This window comes from Sinocyclocheilus anshuiensis, unplaced genomic scaffold (genome assembly GCF_001515605.1).
Source record: "Sinocyclocheilus anshuiensis isolate Anshui unplaced genomic scaffold, SAMN03320099.WGS_v1.1 scaffold454, whole genome shotgun sequence".
NCBI classification, from domain to species: Eukaryota; Metazoa; Chordata; class Actinopteri; order Cypriniformes; family Cyprinidae; genus Sinocyclocheilus; species Sinocyclocheilus anshuiensis.
The window spans coordinates 4,978,137-4,997,487 of NW_015548217.1; the positions used below are offsets into that span (position 1 = coordinate 4,978,137).

The 19,351-nt window shown below is 39.9% G+C and overlaps 1 protein-coding gene across 3 annotated transcripts in view; it reads right to left on the reverse strand.

Annotated features, from left to right (window-relative positions):
- The window catches only part of LOC107654065 (probable JmjC domain-containing histone demethylation protein 2C), a 155,201-nt gene that overhangs the window by 38,044 nt on the left and 97,806 nt on the right, over positions 1–19,351 (reverse strand). For all 3 annotated transcript variants that reach the window (XM_016440994.1, XM_016440993.1, XM_016440992.1), the window contains exon 4: positions 4,705–4,818. In XM_016440994.1, the coding sequence (XP_016296480.1) occupies positions 4,705–4,818 (114 nt within the window). The remainder of the gene's footprint in view (positions 1–4,704; positions 4,819–19,351) is intronic.

Below are 19,351 nucleotides of genomic sequence, written 5' to 3' on the forward strand. Positions count from 1 at the left end.
TTTACAATAATCGGATATCGGTTTTGTAATATCGGATTCACCGATAAACGCTGCCATCTTGTGGATGTTTTGAGAATTGCGTGCAGGATCGCCATTGCACCACGGCGTCTGAGGGGAGAGGAGACAACAACAACGGCGTGCACAGGTACTTGATTTACTGTAGTTAGTAAACTTTATTTAACATAACAGCCATTAATGCACAAATGAGATGTATTACATAAATGCCTGATATGCAGGCACATAAACATGCAAATAATTGGTATCGGTATCGGTTATAAAATATCAATATCGGTCGATCACTGCTTATATCACATATTGTAAAAAGGGGCAAAATAGGTCTCCTTTAATACTATAATATTATGATGCTCTTTTGTCCATTTCTGCAGGATTTGCCCCAAAATCAGCTCAGAAAATGTGGACAAATGTCCAGAGAATCCATCCAGTACTGATAAGGTTGGATACAGCTACTAGAGACCAACAGCACAGCGACTTGGTGACCTCCAGCGATTTAATGGCTGTCAGTGTGAATGTACCTTAACTGCCATGACAGTAAACAAAGGCATGTTTCATTGTTACACAGAGTTCTCAAGTCCTCTACGCAGCCACACCGAGTTCAGAGGTCAAATTCCTCCTCTTCTATCCCACTCCAGGATAAACGAATGCAAATGTCTGCCCAGACCAAATCCCGCTCAGTAATGTAGCCCACAGAGAATAATGAGTGCAAGTCACAAGCGTGTAGACGTCTCTTCCAGTAAGGCACACCATAACAGCACTCCTGTTTTCGGTTTCTCTCTCACTCTCGCCGACTGGCCTTGCACACAGAGCCTCAATTGTTGCGATTATGCCAAACAGATTCCTGGGCTCCAGCCCCTCCTCCGTCCATCCATGGACCGGGCTGCACTGTGGAAAAAATCCGTGAAGGAGAAAAGAGGCCAAGACAGGATGTGAGCAAGCCAGCTCATCACACTCCAGCAAGCAAACAAGTTCCCAAGCACTTCAGACTTTGGATTTTTGAAAGGGGGCGGGATTTTAGTTTTCACAACGTGATGATGTGTTGGAATGTGTCAGGGTACCGTGAGAGTCACAGATGCAGAGATTGAGGAATAGGCCTACTCCTTTTGAGCACATTTCTTGGCTCTGAGTGGCGCTGTAGAGATGAAGAAAAACGTGCCTGTTTCCTCTCGACATGCTGTGGTGTGAAAACGGTTGAGTGTGAGAGTGTCCTGTCCGTGACTGTAGTGCCATAACCTCACTTTCACCTGGGAGTGAAACACACTCATGCTCTGTACTGAGCTGCATTATGGTCAAATGTCAAGCTTTAAAACAGCAACCTAATTACAAAGGAATCTCATAAGTGACTGATATGAAATACTCGACATGGATGGCAACATGCACATGCACCACACAAATAGTGTTTAACATTAGAAAATAGCTGTCAACCAACTGCTGTCGGAGTTTCTCTTTATATTTTTGCTCCGCCATTACAAACTTCAACTCTATAGCATCTAGGGCTACCCTCGACTAAAGATTTTTCTGGTCGACTAGTAGTTGTTAATTTTAAGCATTAGTCGACTAATCGCACATTTATTAATAAACCATTTAAATAATTATAATGAGCCTTTAATTACCTACATAGCCTAGTAAGCATAAAGCTTGCCACAGCAGACCGGCAGAAGTAATGATTATTAATGTGTCAGGGAAAAACAATAAGGAGGCTGCATTAACGTTTTAATAATTTATTGATAAACTAGTGCTTTTTTTGTTCTTGGTTTAAGAGATGAAGTCGGTGACACTGACTCGTCATCTCCGCAGTAGTGGATGCGCCTGTATGCATGTTTCATACGGATTACATAATCTGAGAATATTTGTTTTCCATTTGAATTGGTTCATGTGAAAGTAGACATTTCGCTCTCTACAGATGTTTTCATTAGAGCCCGACCGATATGGGTTTTTTGGGGCCGATACCGATATTAGGGAGTAAAAAAAGGCCGATACCGATATATCAGCCAATATTCTTTGTGTATATTATAGTACAGTACCAGTCAAAAGTTTGGACACTTTCCCATTCGTGTGTCCAAACATTTGACTGGTACTATATATAGAATACAGTATATACATAAACAGAATATATATACATAAACATATTTTTTGCAATGATCACTCAAATGTGGTGATCAAACACTTATAATGGTGACAGAGATATGTAAGGGCATTTAACAATTTAACAATAAACTTGCGATGAGTGCGATGCACAAAGTAACGGGGTATTAGTTGTAACACACGTGGTTTGAATATTTATTTTACCATAGTAACATTTAAATTCTGGCTTCAGCCGATAATATCGGCAAAACGATATATCGGTCGGGCTCTAGTTTTCATTTTGGAGTTTCACGCTCAAGTTCACAGAGACTGAGACGGCAGAAAGCGCATCCTGTTTGCTTTCATTATTTTACAAAAGCGCAATGTTTTGTTGTTATTGTGAGTACACACAAATAAATGTAGTCTTTACAGATTCGAAAGATGTATTACTCTTATCTGCATGACCAAAAATGACGGAGTATTATAAGAGCACGTGACCGCACCAGCACCTCATCTGTCCTGCAGTGAAGCACTACTGTTCAGTTTCCACACTCCGCACAGACACTTCAATAGCACACATTTCTCTAGGTTAACATTACATTAAGCAGCCATGTAAAGTTGCTAATACTTATATTTCAGATGATAAGCCATATTTGAGGTTGATGAATGATAGGTGAGCATTTGGATGTCCTGTCCGATGTACTAGCCTACCACATAGACCAGCTGTTAATGATCTGTCCGTTACGGACTGCGTGACTTCGCCTGTGGATTAAAAAAAAAAATATCTGCGACTAAGCGACCAGGGTTTCCCATACATTGATTTATTTGTAGCGGCCCACCACAATATCAACACTGACCGCTACAAATAGATTTTCCGAAAGGCTTGACTTCGTTGAATAAACATGAGCTCTGCACATTTCAAAATCAAAACGCGGCACAGGTGTTTTTTTATAAATGTATCTTTTTTGAAGGGAACCGATTGTCTTCAGAAAAGTTTTGATATCATTTTCATTTAATCTTTCCTATAATGCCTGATAAAGCAGCGTTTATGAGCGCAGCACTGCTTTGATTACAGCCGTTACCGGGGAAACTGCTATTTCTGCCACTCCAAACGTGCCTCCTGCTGGCAGAGAATGAATTTGCACTTTCAATAAGCCTGTCTGCTGTTTTATATTTACATTATATACATATATATTTCCCCCAGGGGAAGTGCCGCCACACATAGAGTGCAAGTCTGTGGGAAACACTGGCGACTAATAAAATTTCGGTCGACCAAGCCTTATCTGGTCGACTAACGGTTCGTCGACTATTAGGGGGCAGCCCTAATAGCATCCCTATTGTTATTATTATATATAAACATACTATATTATAAAATAATATTATTTGCTGTGACCAACAGTAATTAGTAATATGACAGAAAGTGTTGGCCACCACAGTTTGTCATGAAAAAATACTATACCAGAAGCTCATACAGCACTGAGATTTTAGTGGAAATATGTAGGCAGTCAGCATGCATTGAGTTACCTTAAAAGGTAGCATTTTTTTTCTGCCTACTTTTGCATCACAAGCTCATCACCATGTGCCTACAAACATTTTGGAACAGGGCTTCTAATTCCATCATATTATTGATATACTTTCTACATTTACTGCAAACCAAAAACCCATTAGAATTTATTTTATTTTTTCTTCTTCCTGCAGAGATTAACCAAAAGCAACCCCATAGATCTAAACTACACTAGTCAACATTTGAAGTGGATCAAAACCTTTCTTCAAAGTTGTCCTAAAACCTAAAACCAAAAAATGTGTTGTTTTCTTAGGACAACTTTGATTAAGTTTTTTGATCCACTTCAAATGTTGACTACTATAGATTAGTCCACATCTGCTAAATGACTAAATAAAACATCACCTACGGAAATGTGAACACAGGCGTTCCAATGCAACAAAAGCATGTACACAGTAAACCACACAACTGCAGCATTCACAAAATAAGGACCCGCTTTTAAATTTATCACAATTTCCCCACATGCTACGCCCAGGTTTGGGTTCAGGGGGAGAGAGCGTTTGATAATTTGCTGGCAGATGGCTTTTCATTATCTGTCATGCAGGATGGAGGTGAGCCCGCAACACTGGGGATAAAACATGTCGTGAATATGAATCCAGCAGTGGAGAGCATCTCCTCCCATCTGTCATGTGTGTTTGTTTTCAGAGCCTCTCTCTCTGTGACTGTGTATTTTATCTAAGCTAGATTAATTAAGCTGTTTATGAAAGTGGCTTAGCACAGAACAATAGAAGAGGCTGTTTGTTGTCCTTATTAGTGCTCTGAGCATGAAGCGCTCATGGAGGCAAAATCATGTAGCTGACCAGCTTGTATACCCATCCACCCAGCAGGATGTTGAAGCTAGAGGGAACATACTCAGATGGTGGGGGAATACTAGCAATGGATTTCGAGGAACGCACAGTAACCTGAGGGTTTTCTACCAGAAGATCCATCTTGGAAGCCAAAATTTGTAAACGGACAGGGCCACACGGGCAGAGATGTGAGATGGGTCACCTTTTAGCTTAGTGTAAACGCAGCCTAATGTAACTCCAAAATACTCCAAGCAAATGAGACGGAAAGGCTCTCACCTGATAGGGCTGACAGGCTCCTTCATCTGTTAGGAAGTCCAGGTGTCTGTCAGAGAAGAACTCGATGGCTGTGATGGACCCTAACACTGTCTTCCCTACCAGAGGCTTGAACGTCTGTAAGGACAGAAAACACTCTGGTTAGTCAATGATCTGGGCGTCGGAAGCTAAAACAAACAAGTGTGTCATGCTTGACAGCTCAAATGGAACACAAATAAGTTTGATGCATCCCTTCACACATCCATCCAACCTAAACAGCACATAAACACATGCAAACATGCTCCATGTGACTGACTATTAAAGGCCTTCACACTGAGTTTTATGCTGGGTAAAATAACATTTCATGCTACTTTGAATGGGGGTCAGCACTGTATTTACACTGGGGTTACTGCTGTTAATTTGCTAGAATATAACAGAGAACTGTTTACCAACATGCCACCAATCATACACTACCTCAGTGCAAACCTCATTGAATATTCACATGATTTATACATTCACAGAAACTTTCATGTGCTGTGTTTAGTTTCAGCATCTGAGGGAATGGCTAAAAATGAGGAACCGTGACTGAAAACACACCTACGGGTTTCTATTTTTATTCTTATTTTTGTGATTCAAGCGATGTTATTATAGCAACTTTGTACATATGCAAAAAAGTACACTTTAAGTTCTTGAAACTTGAGTACTCAGAATTAATTGCTAACCCAGGTAAAGTATGAACAGGATGAACCAAGATAACCAATGATTATGTAAACCCAAGGTTAAACACGAACAATTTCAAGTGAGAAAACCCATTTGTTTTCCTGATAGCTGTTCTTCCTGCCAGTGAACCAATTAACAGGGTATCTGCAGAACTTTAAAAATCCAATTTAAGACATTAAGACCTTTTTAAAATGAATACCGTATGTCCATACCAAACAAACTCATACAATCTCAGAATAAATCCTGTATCTCAGACTCTTCTACTTAGTTAAACAAGCTAGGGCTCACATTCAACTGCAAAATGGGGTAAATGCATAACACTGAATGTGTTAAATGAAGTTCTTAGTCCTTCTTTTGATGACAAGGCAGCCCAGAGAAAAGCTATAAGAGTTTACGTTAAATTAAATGTCAAAATTAATCATCTGTGGATCATAAGCAATTGCTTGGCATAAATGTGCTGTATTCACTGATTATGAATGCAAATGAAACCATGAGCATATAGAACGTGCAGCACTCACATTTACTAAATCAAATCAATGCATTTTAATGTTTAATAAAAAAGACTTTTTAGGGACCTGTACGCACCCTAAATTAAAGGACACAACTCTACTCAAGCAATAGATGCATTTATGACCATGCGCCTGTGTGTGAACTAAACACAGTTTGGGCTCTGAGAGTACTTTCTCACGGCACAATAAACATCTGCAGCTTCACCTTAGATCAGAGGTCTTTCCTGAGACTCTAATTGAATCAGAAGGTTAAATTGGCACTAGTATGACTACACAAGAGCTGGACTGAGTGGACAGTAATTGGATTCATTACAAGCCCGGACTCACACTAGAGTACAAAACTGCAGCTGAACTTAGTATGTGTGTGCGTGAGTAAAAATGGCATGCCATCTGGTCACTGGCATGAAAGCAGGCTTCATGCTACACGCAGACACGGCAGTCATGGGACTAGCTGCACATGATCGCCATCACAATCTACTCTTCATGTCTGCTAGTAGGGAACATATCTACAACTGTGCTGTGCCAGGGGTTTATGGATTTAGATGTCATTTCAGTTTCTTATTTACACTCCCATAATTCCTACAAGCAGAACTGGAGGTCATTAAGAAGTTAAGACTGTAGACTATTTATGTTTAAAGAAAAAGCCTGTGACATCTTAGACTGCATTCTCAAAGCGAGTGTTTTGAGACTTTTTGTTGCAGTTGCAATCATTGTACACAATTCAAAAAAAAAATTTTAAGCTGTAAATAAAACAGATTACTTCTGAGTGAAAATAGTTTTAATGTAAATCCTACACCTTTTTATTTAGTGCTGCAGTTAAAAAAAAAAAGAAGGCTGACGGAGAAATCTGTAATGTTTCCTCGTTATTAAACAAATAACCCCTAAATAACTGAACAGTAGGCCTATTTTTTTTTAAAAGAGAGCGACTGCATTTCATACAAGTGTGTGCATGTGATCTTAATCTGTGCTGGACCTTTGGCTGCACAACCTACCATTTCTATTTCTATCAACAGAGGTCAGAAAGACATGCCCATGTCTGGATGCCTCTTAAGACAGCCCTTGAGAATGAAACGTAACCACACTGACCAACAGGAAGAGTTTTTATACCAGTAAACAGTGTAAGCGTCTAACCACCAATCTCTGAGATAGCGCAGTCTAGCTGAATAATTCTGATTGTTGAGATGTGAGCTCAGACGATCTGTATTGACTGTCTTTCTGCCTGCATGTCTCTCACTGAACCTGATCCGCAGCAGCAGGGGAAAGACTAGCTGTGGATTTACACTTCTAAAATAAACCTTTCATCAGCCTCACAAGCAGTCAAGTGAGCTGCTACTGAATTTGACTTCTATATAGAGTAATGGCCTATTATTAAAACTAGTTACTAAAAGTTACTATTAAAAAAAGATTTGCTATACATAGTTCAAGTTCTGGATGCTGATTGGATAATACAACATTCAAAAGATGCTAAAATACATGTTATACAGTAGTACCAACTATAAAGTGAATTTATGTAACTGCACAGGTCAAGGGACTATATCTGTTAGTTGAATGATGGCAAATAATGAGTTTGCTTAAAATGTAATACAAAATATTGCTATATAAAACATTATTCAGAAAATATTTTAAATAAAACATGCATTAACCAATTTAACAACGCAATACAGCCATTTTAGCAATAAGGCACTCAACACTGTAACTGTGTCAATACCATCACACACTTAAATAATAGTAATTCTTTTTCCTCATGATGTCGCATCAATAATTTAGACCTTTGCATGAATATTTAATTTATTTGTGTGCAGAATCATTTAAATTAAACTGTAGATGCCAGACTGGACATGAAGCAAAAAAGAGATTCAAACCAAACCCACAGTTGAATCATGGTATATGCATGGCACTACATGGTTACATTTACATGCAACCCAGTAATCTGTTTATAATCAGATTGATGACTCAATTGGACTGAATGCCTTCATGTAAACACCTCAATCAATCCAACTGAAATTGGTCAAAATGACATTTACATCCGATTGAATTAGCAATTAAAACATTTGAATCTGACTACTCTTAATCAGATAAAAAAATTCATATACATATGTTTTTTTACTTCTTACAAACTGGCCAGTGGGCGTGACTGAATATGTTCTACATATTTAAAAAAAAAAAAAGGCTTTTTCTGACAATTTTTTAGAAATGCCAAAACAAACACAGCAATTTCTCCTGTATATGCGCTACAAGTTTGTTCAGAATATATGTAATGCATGTGTACAGTAAATTAATATGTGAATCAGATTGCAAAGTTTAGGGTACAGCTTCAAGGGGTTGCAGTCACGCCACTGTGTCATTCATAATACAGCATGGCCTAGAGTGACTTGTTTCTTAAAACTGTCACATGCTTAATAAAGCTTTCTTGTTTTAAACGTCACAGAAACATTGTGATTGATATGAATGACAACTAACATTCTACATTAAAATGAACAGTGCAGAGACATCTAACAAAGAGTATCTCAATCTAATTTTGTGAATCTGTGTGATTATTATTTACTAGAAGCAGCATGAATTTATTAGACTTGTGGCAAAGCTTCACTGCTGTCGTGTAGTTCCTCTTTGGGGTATAGGGAGTTGAATCAAGGCTACAGTCACTCGAGCCGTTTCTAGGACAGATAAATATAGCAACAGAAGATCCACTTCTCTTAAAGGAAAACCAGGCTTTGTTGTTCTAATAAAAACATCCACACAACACAGAGCTCTGCAAGATGCACACTTGATGCAGCTGTGAGAAGGAAAAAGAGAGGAAAATACAGAGTCCTCTGAGTAGCTCTGCAGGTGCAGCCGATGATGTCTTACTCAATGATTCCTCAATTTAAAACCTGGTCAACCTTTGGTAGCAATCGGTCTATAGTCAAAATTAAGTAATTAAGCAAAATTAAACATTAAACACTACCACAAATGCAGGGTTTTGCAGTTTACGGACAGAGGATTTCATCAGAAACGAGATATCACCCCTGTGACACCTTCACACGCAAACACAGACGAACAGAGAGATGCAGAAGCACTTCCTTGAGCGAATGCAACTGGGTCACATCTGCCACTTGTCATTAGGGAGTTACCTCTCATCACAATCATGCTGCCAAACAGACAATAATTGCTGAGCGTCTCCAGAATACACCTGAGTGGATCCACGATACACGCACACGACTGCAGCCGCACACACGAAAACACACAACGCATGTATCTCATTCCCTCTGCAAGAACAAAAAGAGGCCAATGAAAGGAGGAGCTCTTTCAGAGAAAGCACAGGGTGGCTGTGTGCAGACAAAGCATCTCCAAAATACAGTCGGGTGCTGCGCAGCGGGCCGTAATTCAGCTATAAATATTTGATAAGGCTGAGTGCACTGGAATGTGCGGCGGAGCCGTGAGCGGGGTTCATGCATAGCCAAGTGTGCTGGAGGCTGGGACGCTCCAGGATGACACTATCTGATGAAGGTCACGGAGGAACGCCGACTGCGCTTTACACACACGCGTGCAGGATCTCACAGCGGAGCAGTCATTAACAGTAATGGACAGTCGCTCGGGCTTTCTTTGAACAAATAAATACATCTCTCTGTTGTCTCTTTTGCATGCATTCAAGTCCTGAGCAATCAACAAAATCGATGGGCTGCAAATTTCTCACAATCTGTAAAAACAGTCACAATTAGTAACAAGTGTTATTAATTCAGTTCTTGTATGTTCAAAATGCAAGTGTGCTGCTTACTGCCAAGCGGCAACCTCCCGCTCTCTCTCGTGAAGCCAACAAGGAAGTGACTTAAACTGTAATTCATCGACTGGCAGCTAGAGGCTGGCTGCAAAAGGGAGTCAATCTTCAAAAACCTCTTCAGGAACCTACGGGTGACGTCACGTACACTACGTCCATGTTTTTATACAGTCTATGCTTACTGCGCAGTATCTTATGTAAAGGCTACTACCTACTATTTTGCGCCTACTAAAAGTGTTACAGGACCTCACTATGTAGCATGTTTACTATGTGGCATGCAAAGGCGTTTTTATTTAAAAAACAATTTTGCACAAAAATACACGTATTTAATTCTTTACTAACTACAAAGTAATTCTTTAAGTTGATGTAGTTACACATTGCATGTACTATAGTAACAACAGTAAATTATGCATAATTAAACAACTTCCCCCAAACCAAATCCCTATAGTATATACTCATGTAGTTAATTAATGTTAGTCGGTACTTATTTGTGTAATTCCAATGTAACATTACTTCAAAATAAAGTGTATTCACTGCCAATTTCAACTGCAACTGCAATTTTTTCAAATGCAAAAACAAATGCTTAAATCACCACAAGCACTCTTCACAATAACGTTACGACCACAAATAGCATCACATTCCCAATTTGTATATGAGCAGGCCTGAGCTTGCATGAAACACTCATTGTGGCTTCTTGGTAACATTTGGGCAACTCAGCATAATGACATCATACTGAGAACTGAGACCTTTAGTGAAGTTAGTTGTCAGTCATATCCTGAGGTGTCAGTAACCCCCCATCTGCTCAGAGAGCAGTAGACTGCTCCCATTATCGATGACTAAGCTGCCTACACTGCAAGTGTGAGATGAACACATTGACACTGATGTGTTGCATCATATAGCTCGCAGACAGTGTTGTTGTTTCTCCAGCAGAGTTCTTGAGTTCAGAGTTCATTAAAATGCCACAACCTCACTAGTTTATTTTACTATGTGGTACTCAAAGTTATTGTGTATTGATATGGTTCAGCATGATCATCAGAACAAAACTTCGGTCTCAAAAAATTGTGCCTGGTATCCCCTCCTGCTTTATTTGTCAGACTGTAAATGGAAGGTTTATTTTTACTGCACATTTTGGTATTTCATGCATACATATTTGATACTGTGATTTGTAAACTCTAAGAATGCATGCTGCTACTAGTACTACTGCAGTATGACATTACAAACATGCCCAGAGACAGAAAGCGAGCCGTATTCCAAGTAATTTTGCAGTATAAAAGAATTATAACCTCACCACAGAACTTCATCCCCCATAAAACAATGAAACTGAGCAGAAGGATGGGACACCCGGCCAAGCTGGCTCTAACAAGGAACTTTAGTTCAATGGCCACTTCCTGTCTGTGTTTCTAAGTAGAGGCACAAAGCTGGCAGTATGTGTGTGTCCTGCTCCAAAGAAAGCGGCACATTCCCTCTGCAGTCCTGAGAAAAGCCAGACTCATGAGAAACCACTACACACTGCAGAGAAAAACACATCCCAACAGGAGGAACGGTACTTTCCCACTTACCCCTGACACATCCCACTTCACACACACACAATAACTGAAACCCAACCAACATTCCCTTATAACATCCAACAACAGAGAAACAACATTAAATAATTTCAACCGATCTGAACAACAGTAGCCTGATCAAAACAAAGATATACAGCAATAATATACAGGAAATACAGGAATAATTCATTCAAAACTGTGTCTTCAATTACTCACCCTCATATTGTTCCAAACCGATATGACTTTTTGATTTGAACAATGTTTAAAAAGACATTTTGAAGAAAGGAGATAGAACAACATTTAAGCTGCTCTTTTCCATACAACAAAAAAAGAAAGAATACTAACAATGACATTCTATTTTTATTAAAGATCCCCTGAAATGCTTAGAAACATGCAGCATTACTCTATGTGTTGACGTTATTTTAACTGAAACAGGAAGTCAGGGCGGGACATATCAAGCAGCCCCGCCCCTTTTTAAAATAGCCAATAGCGTTCGTTTATATCACAGCTTGGGCTAGAGCCGTTCAGAGCCGTTGAGAGCCGTTGAGCTCTGTAAAGCCGCATTTGACAGGGTATTCCAGCCACAATCTCATCCATATTGCTATAAAATATAGCATTCTGTGTAGAATTCAAATAGCTCCGATACATTTTGTGGTCTGCGCCGATTCGCGCATGTGATCCGCTCCGTGCTATCGTGTCTCTGGACCGGAGCAGAGCGTGTGTGCGGCGCGGTGGTTAGCGTGACACAGTGCGAAACCAGACTTCTTTTTTTCCTCAATGGAAAGCATATTTACACTGTTTGAATCGTTCCCTGTCCCCTATATAGTGCACTACGTGCCATTCACTGTACAGAAAATACTAATTCTGTGGACAAGTGACCGATTTCAGCTGCGGCTTCAGTGTCTATTTTATAGTGTAGGGGGCGGGCGCTTCGGATTCTAGAGAGCATTTGATTGGACAGAAAGTTTGATGAGAAGCTGAAGTACGCTGTGACGTCAAAAAAAATCGTTGAGCCGTTTTGGCGGAAGTGACGAACTGCAAGCTTTGAATGCTTATATCTTCTAAATGCGAATTTTGTCACTGTTTTGGAGCACACTGCCTTATAGATAACCTTAAGACTAACATATTGATACTAACACCCAAAAAACTTTAACTTTAACTAACTTTAATAAAGATTAATAAATAATGGAACAAATGTATTGCTCGTTGTTAGCTCTTGCATTAACTTATGCTAACTAATGGAACCTTATTTTCACGTGTTAAATCATCATAAAAGTAGTTCTTCGGAAGCCATATGTTATCCTTATGTAGGAAAAGACCGAATGGGCCACTTTATGGTGCATTTTGCCTTACTTGTGGCTTGACATTTCCTTTCTACCTTCCTTGTAGGGGAAAGGAACACTCAGTATATTTCTCAAAACATTGTATTTTTTTGCTCTACAGGTTCATAGAGGTTTGGAACAAAATGTTGTCGGGTAAATGACGACCAATTCTGTTTTTGAGTGAACTATCCCTCTACAATCACTTTTCTGCAAAAGGATTGTCTCTCATCACTGTTTTCCATGTCTTCTGCTACCTTTATGTAGGAACAGCCTGAAATTAAAGTTGTGTGGGTCACTTTTATGGTGCATTTTGTCCTACTTGTGGCTTAACAGCCTCCCTTTACATTCCTTGTATGGAAAAAGAGCACTCAGGATATTCCTTAAAACACTGCCTTTTGTGTTCCACAGAAGAAATACAGTCATACAGGTCTGGCACAAAATAATGTTGAGTAAAAGATGACCATTTTCATTTTTCAGTGAACTATCCCTCTAAAATGATCTGCAACAAGACTGTCTTCTCGTCCTCTCTCTCTCACTCTCTCTTGGATACGAGAGGCATAATTAGAAACAGCCGCACTATGCACAGTGCTGCATTGAAGGAGCTGTTTGCTAAATGGGTCATAGTGCAACCCTGCCCTTCCTCCCTCAAACACACACATATATACACCGTTTCAGGCAGTACACTTCTCAGTTGATCAAGCAGATTAAATGCCCCTCCAGACTTCACTCCAGAGAGAGAGAACATGACGATATAATCAGCTTACTTCGCTGGAATGAACGGACAGGCCTTTCAAAACACAAGACACCTCTGCCTGCTATCACCCTAACCGACAGTAAACGACCCCTGTTCCAACACCCACCCAAAAACAGGCACACCATCCATCCCTGTGTCAAATAAGCGGGGGCTTTCCGCACAGCTGCAGTTCTGTCCGACACCCACCGTCTGTCTGGGCCGCTCACATGTCATCTGCGCCCCTGATTTAATAAGCGAACAAGCAGGAAAAATCCCCAGCAACTTTAAATCTGTTCCGCCGGCCAAATATATGCACGGGTCTGTCCGTGATAGTTTTTTGCGCGCTTGTGGCTTTTGCATGGCTCCAAAAGGCACTTGTGCTTTCAACCAGTTAAGTTAGCGCCCTGTAGCTGTAGACACAATAACACAACTGACTGCACCACACAAGCAGATGGTTGATAAACATCCTGTTAGATGAAGATGTGAACAGTCCAACCCGCCCTCACGTAACCGGCTCAGCATGAGACATCTACCTCTACGTCTTTAGCTTGTATGATCTCAAAGTTGAAAAGCATGGCATATTTATGGAAAACAAGATATTGTTTACCTCTTCGCTGGTCTTGAGGATAGACCCAAGCCAAAGGTGGAGCCCAGTCGGTGGACACGCGCCGCTCAAGTTAAAGAAACTCGAGTGAGATGCAGATGAGCGAGAGAAAAAGAGGAAGAAAAACAAAACAAACAAGCACAAGTTTCTCTCAAAGGCGTCTCGTGGTCTTTAAAAGAAGAGGCGTGCTTTGAAAAGAGACCTTCCCTTCTTAGACGCTGGCCACATGCCACACATTTTATGTGGCTGACAGGAAACACAGAATGAGAGAAAAGCCTCCGCTGCCGCAGAGCTCAAAGAAACGGGGCAAGGAGGAGAAAAAAGTGAGGCGGACCGTTTGTTCGCTCGCTCGCTCCCTCTTCTGCTCGTCTCTCTGTATCCGAGCGTCAGACTGTTAGCGAGTCTGTGATCAGTGGTGCCAGAGAACAAGTCCGATCCATCCGATAAGCGATGTCTCGGCCTGCCTGAGTCTGGAACTGGGTCAGGCTGCTTGCTTCCTCCAGAGCCCAGTTACACAAGCGGTTACACACACACACACACACACACACACACGCTCCGCCACTGCAGCGATCAGGAAGCTCCTGAGAGCCACGTACTGAAAGAACAAGCTTGCACAGGATGCTATTGTATTTTCCCCTTCGTCATGGTTTTTTTGGTTTGCTGTTGCGCAGTTTTTCAGTGGCTGTTTATGTGGTGAGCAAATCAGTGTGGCATGGTTGAGAGTGAAATGAAAGAATCTGAGAGAGAGAGAGAGAGAGAGAGAGAGAGAGAGAGAGAGGGGGAGAGGGGGAGAGAGAGAGAGAGAGAGAGAGAGAGAGAGAGAGAGAGAGAGAGAGAGAGAGAGAGAGAGAGAGAGAGAGAGAGAGAGAGAGAGAGAGAGAGAGAGAGAGAGAGAGAGAGAGAGAGAGAGAGAGAGAGAGAGAGAGAGAGAGAGAGGGAGAGACGGTGAGAGAGGAAAAGAGAGGGTGGGGGGTGCCATGGAGGCGAGTGTAAACCATGAAAAGGGCGTTGCTATGTACAGTGTAACTAATCTCCCACCATCACAGGTGGCAGAGTATGTATGACTCACCCTGATGAGCAGGCCGCTGGTACGCGCACACACACACACACAAAGAATTAAAGGGATAGCTCCCTTTAAATTTAAAAATTTAAATTCTGTCACCTTTACTCATTTTCATGTCATTCCAAACCCATAAGAATTGTGTGTGAATATTTGATTCTGTTTGGTTTCTATCACACATGCAGAGGGAACATCAAATCCGGTAAACACAGAAGCTCAAACGTGCACGTGTGATTCGCGGGAACCAAGGGTTGTTTCTAGTAAATGACGTACGCATGAGCTTCCATGTTTACCATATGTGATGCACTCCATGTATGTGTGTCAATCATTGTTCATGTATCTAAACAGAGGCCTAAATTAAATCTGTTCATCATGTAAAACAAATGACAGTAATTTTTATTTTTGGGTGAACTATCTTTTTTTTTTTTTAAAAGACGACTTTCTGTGGAATACAAAAGCAGATCTTTTGTTAGAAGTCTTGCCTTTTGTTGAAAGCCATGATCTTTTTTGCCATAATAGAAATGAATTAAAAAAAAACTTAACAAAAAGAAAAAACCCATAACATCTTCTAAATTCATCCAATAGTTTCATGTAAGGAAAACATTGAAATTTAATGTCATTATTTGCTTTAAATTTAGCCCTCAAATGAAATTTGCACTTATATATTTAAACTTTCTGAATCTCAGTAAGTCATGCAACAACCAAAGAAATTTGGTATCACTGACATCAAATCTTGCACAATACATCTTGGCGTGCTATAGACCTTATGCGTCAGAGAAACCAGTTTGCAGACATCTTTAGAATTCTGTCTTTGAACTTACATTTTTTCTACTTATTGTAGAGCTAACGAAAGGTATCATGTGCACTGTAATGTTTTAAGCGGATGTCATAACTGTCACAAGATCGGGAAGATTTTAAAACAAGCGGTTCATTCATAAATTCGTATAACCTTACCTTAACGCTGTGGAAATACAAACAGAAGACAAAGAGCACAGCGCTAAAAGGGAGCTCATAAGGTCCATATAAGAATTCACATGAACGTAAATGAGATTTGATAAGTTTCAGTCTGTTCCTTGCACAAAAATACAGCATGAAAGAAGACTGGAAATATAGCACACAACGTACATGGACTACTGCGATAGAGTGCTGTTTATTTAGCATCTATTCTCATTCTGCCAGGAAATTCAGTGTCTTATTTTATGTTCCACAGCAAGTCAAATACTGGTTTGGAATGACATGAGGCTAAAGCTTTAGTAAGCAAGGCCATGGACACGTTTTCCTCTTCACGGGTCCTTGTGACTTTCTCAGCAGCTCTGTATTCAAACGGCCATGCTGGGCAGAAATACAAGCCTGCTGAAACCCATTAGTCACCGGACGCACTTGCAGAGAGGACACAATAATCCACATAAATTAAAATGAAGGGACAGGCGTTTGGCTCGCAGGTAGGTTGTCCTTGGCTCAGACGTGATGTGTAATACAGTAGAGGATTAAAGGGAAGTGTGTGTGCCCACTGGAGCGATCAGGACACGGAAAGAGAGGCAGGAGTGAGGGTGGGCTTCCTCACACTCCAGTGGCTGTGCCCACCTCAAGGGCAGGACACCATGTTCAGTCTCCTGAAGCGAAGACAGAAACTGTGAGAAAATAACACAGCTCTGTTTGCCCTACATATACAGGCTACAGGCATAATGATTAAGATAACCAATGAAAAGATGTTAAAGCAGCTTTTAAAGACAACCATGTCCATTTCTAGAGACTCTCTTAATAAATGTATCAGGCCTTTTTTGCACAATTCATCAGTGCACATTATTCTAAAGCAAAAAAGTCAATATTATCTGCCACTTAGACCTGTGCCAGTATTCGGTAATGCGATATATCACGGTAATGAATATGCAAGATATTGTTATCGTGGGCACTTCTATTATATGCGGTATATCACGGTAATTAATGTGCACGATATTGTTATCGTGGGCACTTCTAAATACCGTGAATAATTATATATTAGAAATTATTCAGAATTTTTAATGCATTTTAAGAATACTTTTCTCATCAACTGGTCAAAATGCACAACACCGCTGTATGCTGCGTGAAAGACGCGTGCGCACTCTGATGTAAATAAGCGCGTATGAGAAGCACATGGCGGAACGTGAGAGACGCGCTGGATGAAAGCGCACTTTCACTCTCTGACAGCAGATGGCGCTAAACTGCAGAAATAATAATAATAATACTAATAAAGCATCTGCTAAATGACTAAATAAATAATAATAATAATAATAATTCATTTAAATGCAGCCGTTACCCCGGAAACCCTGTAAACAAAGCAGCTCCACTACTTTGTTTCTGAATCGTGTTTAAATTATTTAAACAGCCATTCAAGTTATTAACCCTGTTATATTGTATAATGACAGCACTTTTTTTTAAACAAAATTTCAATACAGTGATAATACCGTATACCATAATAAAAGCATTAGCAATTAATCGCAACATGAAAATTTGATACCGGCATACCCCTACTGCCACTAAAACAACTTATCTGCTGATGTAACCAGGACTGTGGAAAATTATATTAACCAAGCCTATGGGAAATTTTAGCCCCTTTTATTTTCTGCCAGACAACAATCTTAAGTTCAATTGCTTAGAAAATAATAGCAGAATCCTCAAAAAGCCACACGATTTGAATACTATAATATAAAATATTGGCAATCACCACCAATAATATTAGACACACACTTTTCACCAGTAGATCAATTAGAATTGCAATTAACTCAAAAATTACAATTCACTCATTTACACACCCTCATGTCGCTCCAAACCTGTATTTCCTCTATGGAACACAGTTTTTTTAAGAATGTTGGTAACCAAACAGTTTTGGTAACTATTGACTTTCACTCATGGACCAAAAAAAAAAAAAACATTCTCAAAATATCATCATCAAAATATCTATTCTTTTGTGTTCCACAGATGAGATAAAGTCAGGAAATGATCACAGAACTTTCATTTTGGGTTGAACTATCCCTATAATAATACCTATAAATGCTTAGCAAATGCAATTTTAAGTCATTATAAATGGCTTTATAAAAGGCACAAGAACAGACATGTGCTATATAAACAGAACAAGGCGCACACACACACACACATCAGGAATGAAGAGCCAGTGAAGATAACAGCATGACATTTGAAGCCGACTGTGTTGAAAAGCAGGAAGTGGCAGGAAATGAGTATGGCTGCGTGAGTGTTCTCTCTCTCTCAGACAGCATGATAAAAGCCTGCTGGAGTCCAGAGCATCTATGCCGCAGTGTGTTCTTGGCACCTGAACTGTCATGCTCAAAAGACTCTAAGCGCTCCACCATGATCAAAGACCATTTTCACGCGCAGAAACCCAATCCCACATCTCGCGTTCATTCCTTCCTTCCCTCAGTACGCTGCCAGCGCGCAGTCAAACACAGCATCGCTTTAAAAAATTACAGACATGCTGCTGTTATTTCCCAGAAGTCTTTTATTAGTAAATGCATTACATTCTCTCAGATTGTTAGTTCTTACTCCATTTTTTTCTGTGCTGATTTTGGAAATCTGTGGTATTCTCTGGAATTAGGGTGAACATACATCCTATTTTTCCCCAAACATGTCCTTTTCTTTAGGCCAGGAATTCTAAATTGCCTAAAATGTCCAGGTCTTGGCTTTGTTTTACTATTGATGTGCTCCACAGTCCTCATACATTTTAGATATGCGCAGCTGCATTTCTTTGACATTCCGCGTGCCACAATTGGCTGATTAGGTACAATGTACAAATCCCCACATGCTTTTGGTCAAACTACTTTTCAACAATTACCTTCAGCAAGCGTAAAGCCAGATTCGCATATCACATACACTCCATCAACAGATCACAGCATTTAAACAGGGAGCATGAGCTATGTGGTGTTGAGTCTCAGAATTCATCCCAGTTACCAATCTGAAAAGGTTTTACTCAGGCAGTACGTGTCAATGGCGTAAAAAACGTTGCGCTGCTTCAGGTACAATAACGTACGGCTGACTCCATCTACATACCCAAATGAAAATCTAAATTAACGAAAGGAGTGAGTTTGTGAGCTAAATTAACTACATTAAACATTTTACAACAAGACTCGTTAACATTAGTCACTGTGTTAGGTGTCATGAGCTAACAATGAACAATACTTAACAAGTTGCATAAACAGTATATTTATGCTTTGATTAATGATTCCTAACACATTAAACGAATGTTAACACACTTTTTATTTATTTATTACTTTTTTTTTTTTAAAGTACAATATGGTCACCTTATCTGGAATGGTTTTAAATGTAAATGTGTAAAAAAAAAAAAAAAGTAAATTCATAAATTATGCTGAACGCACTTTTTTTTTTGCAGCTGAAAGTACAATCAAATGAGCCAAAATATTTTGTAAATAGACA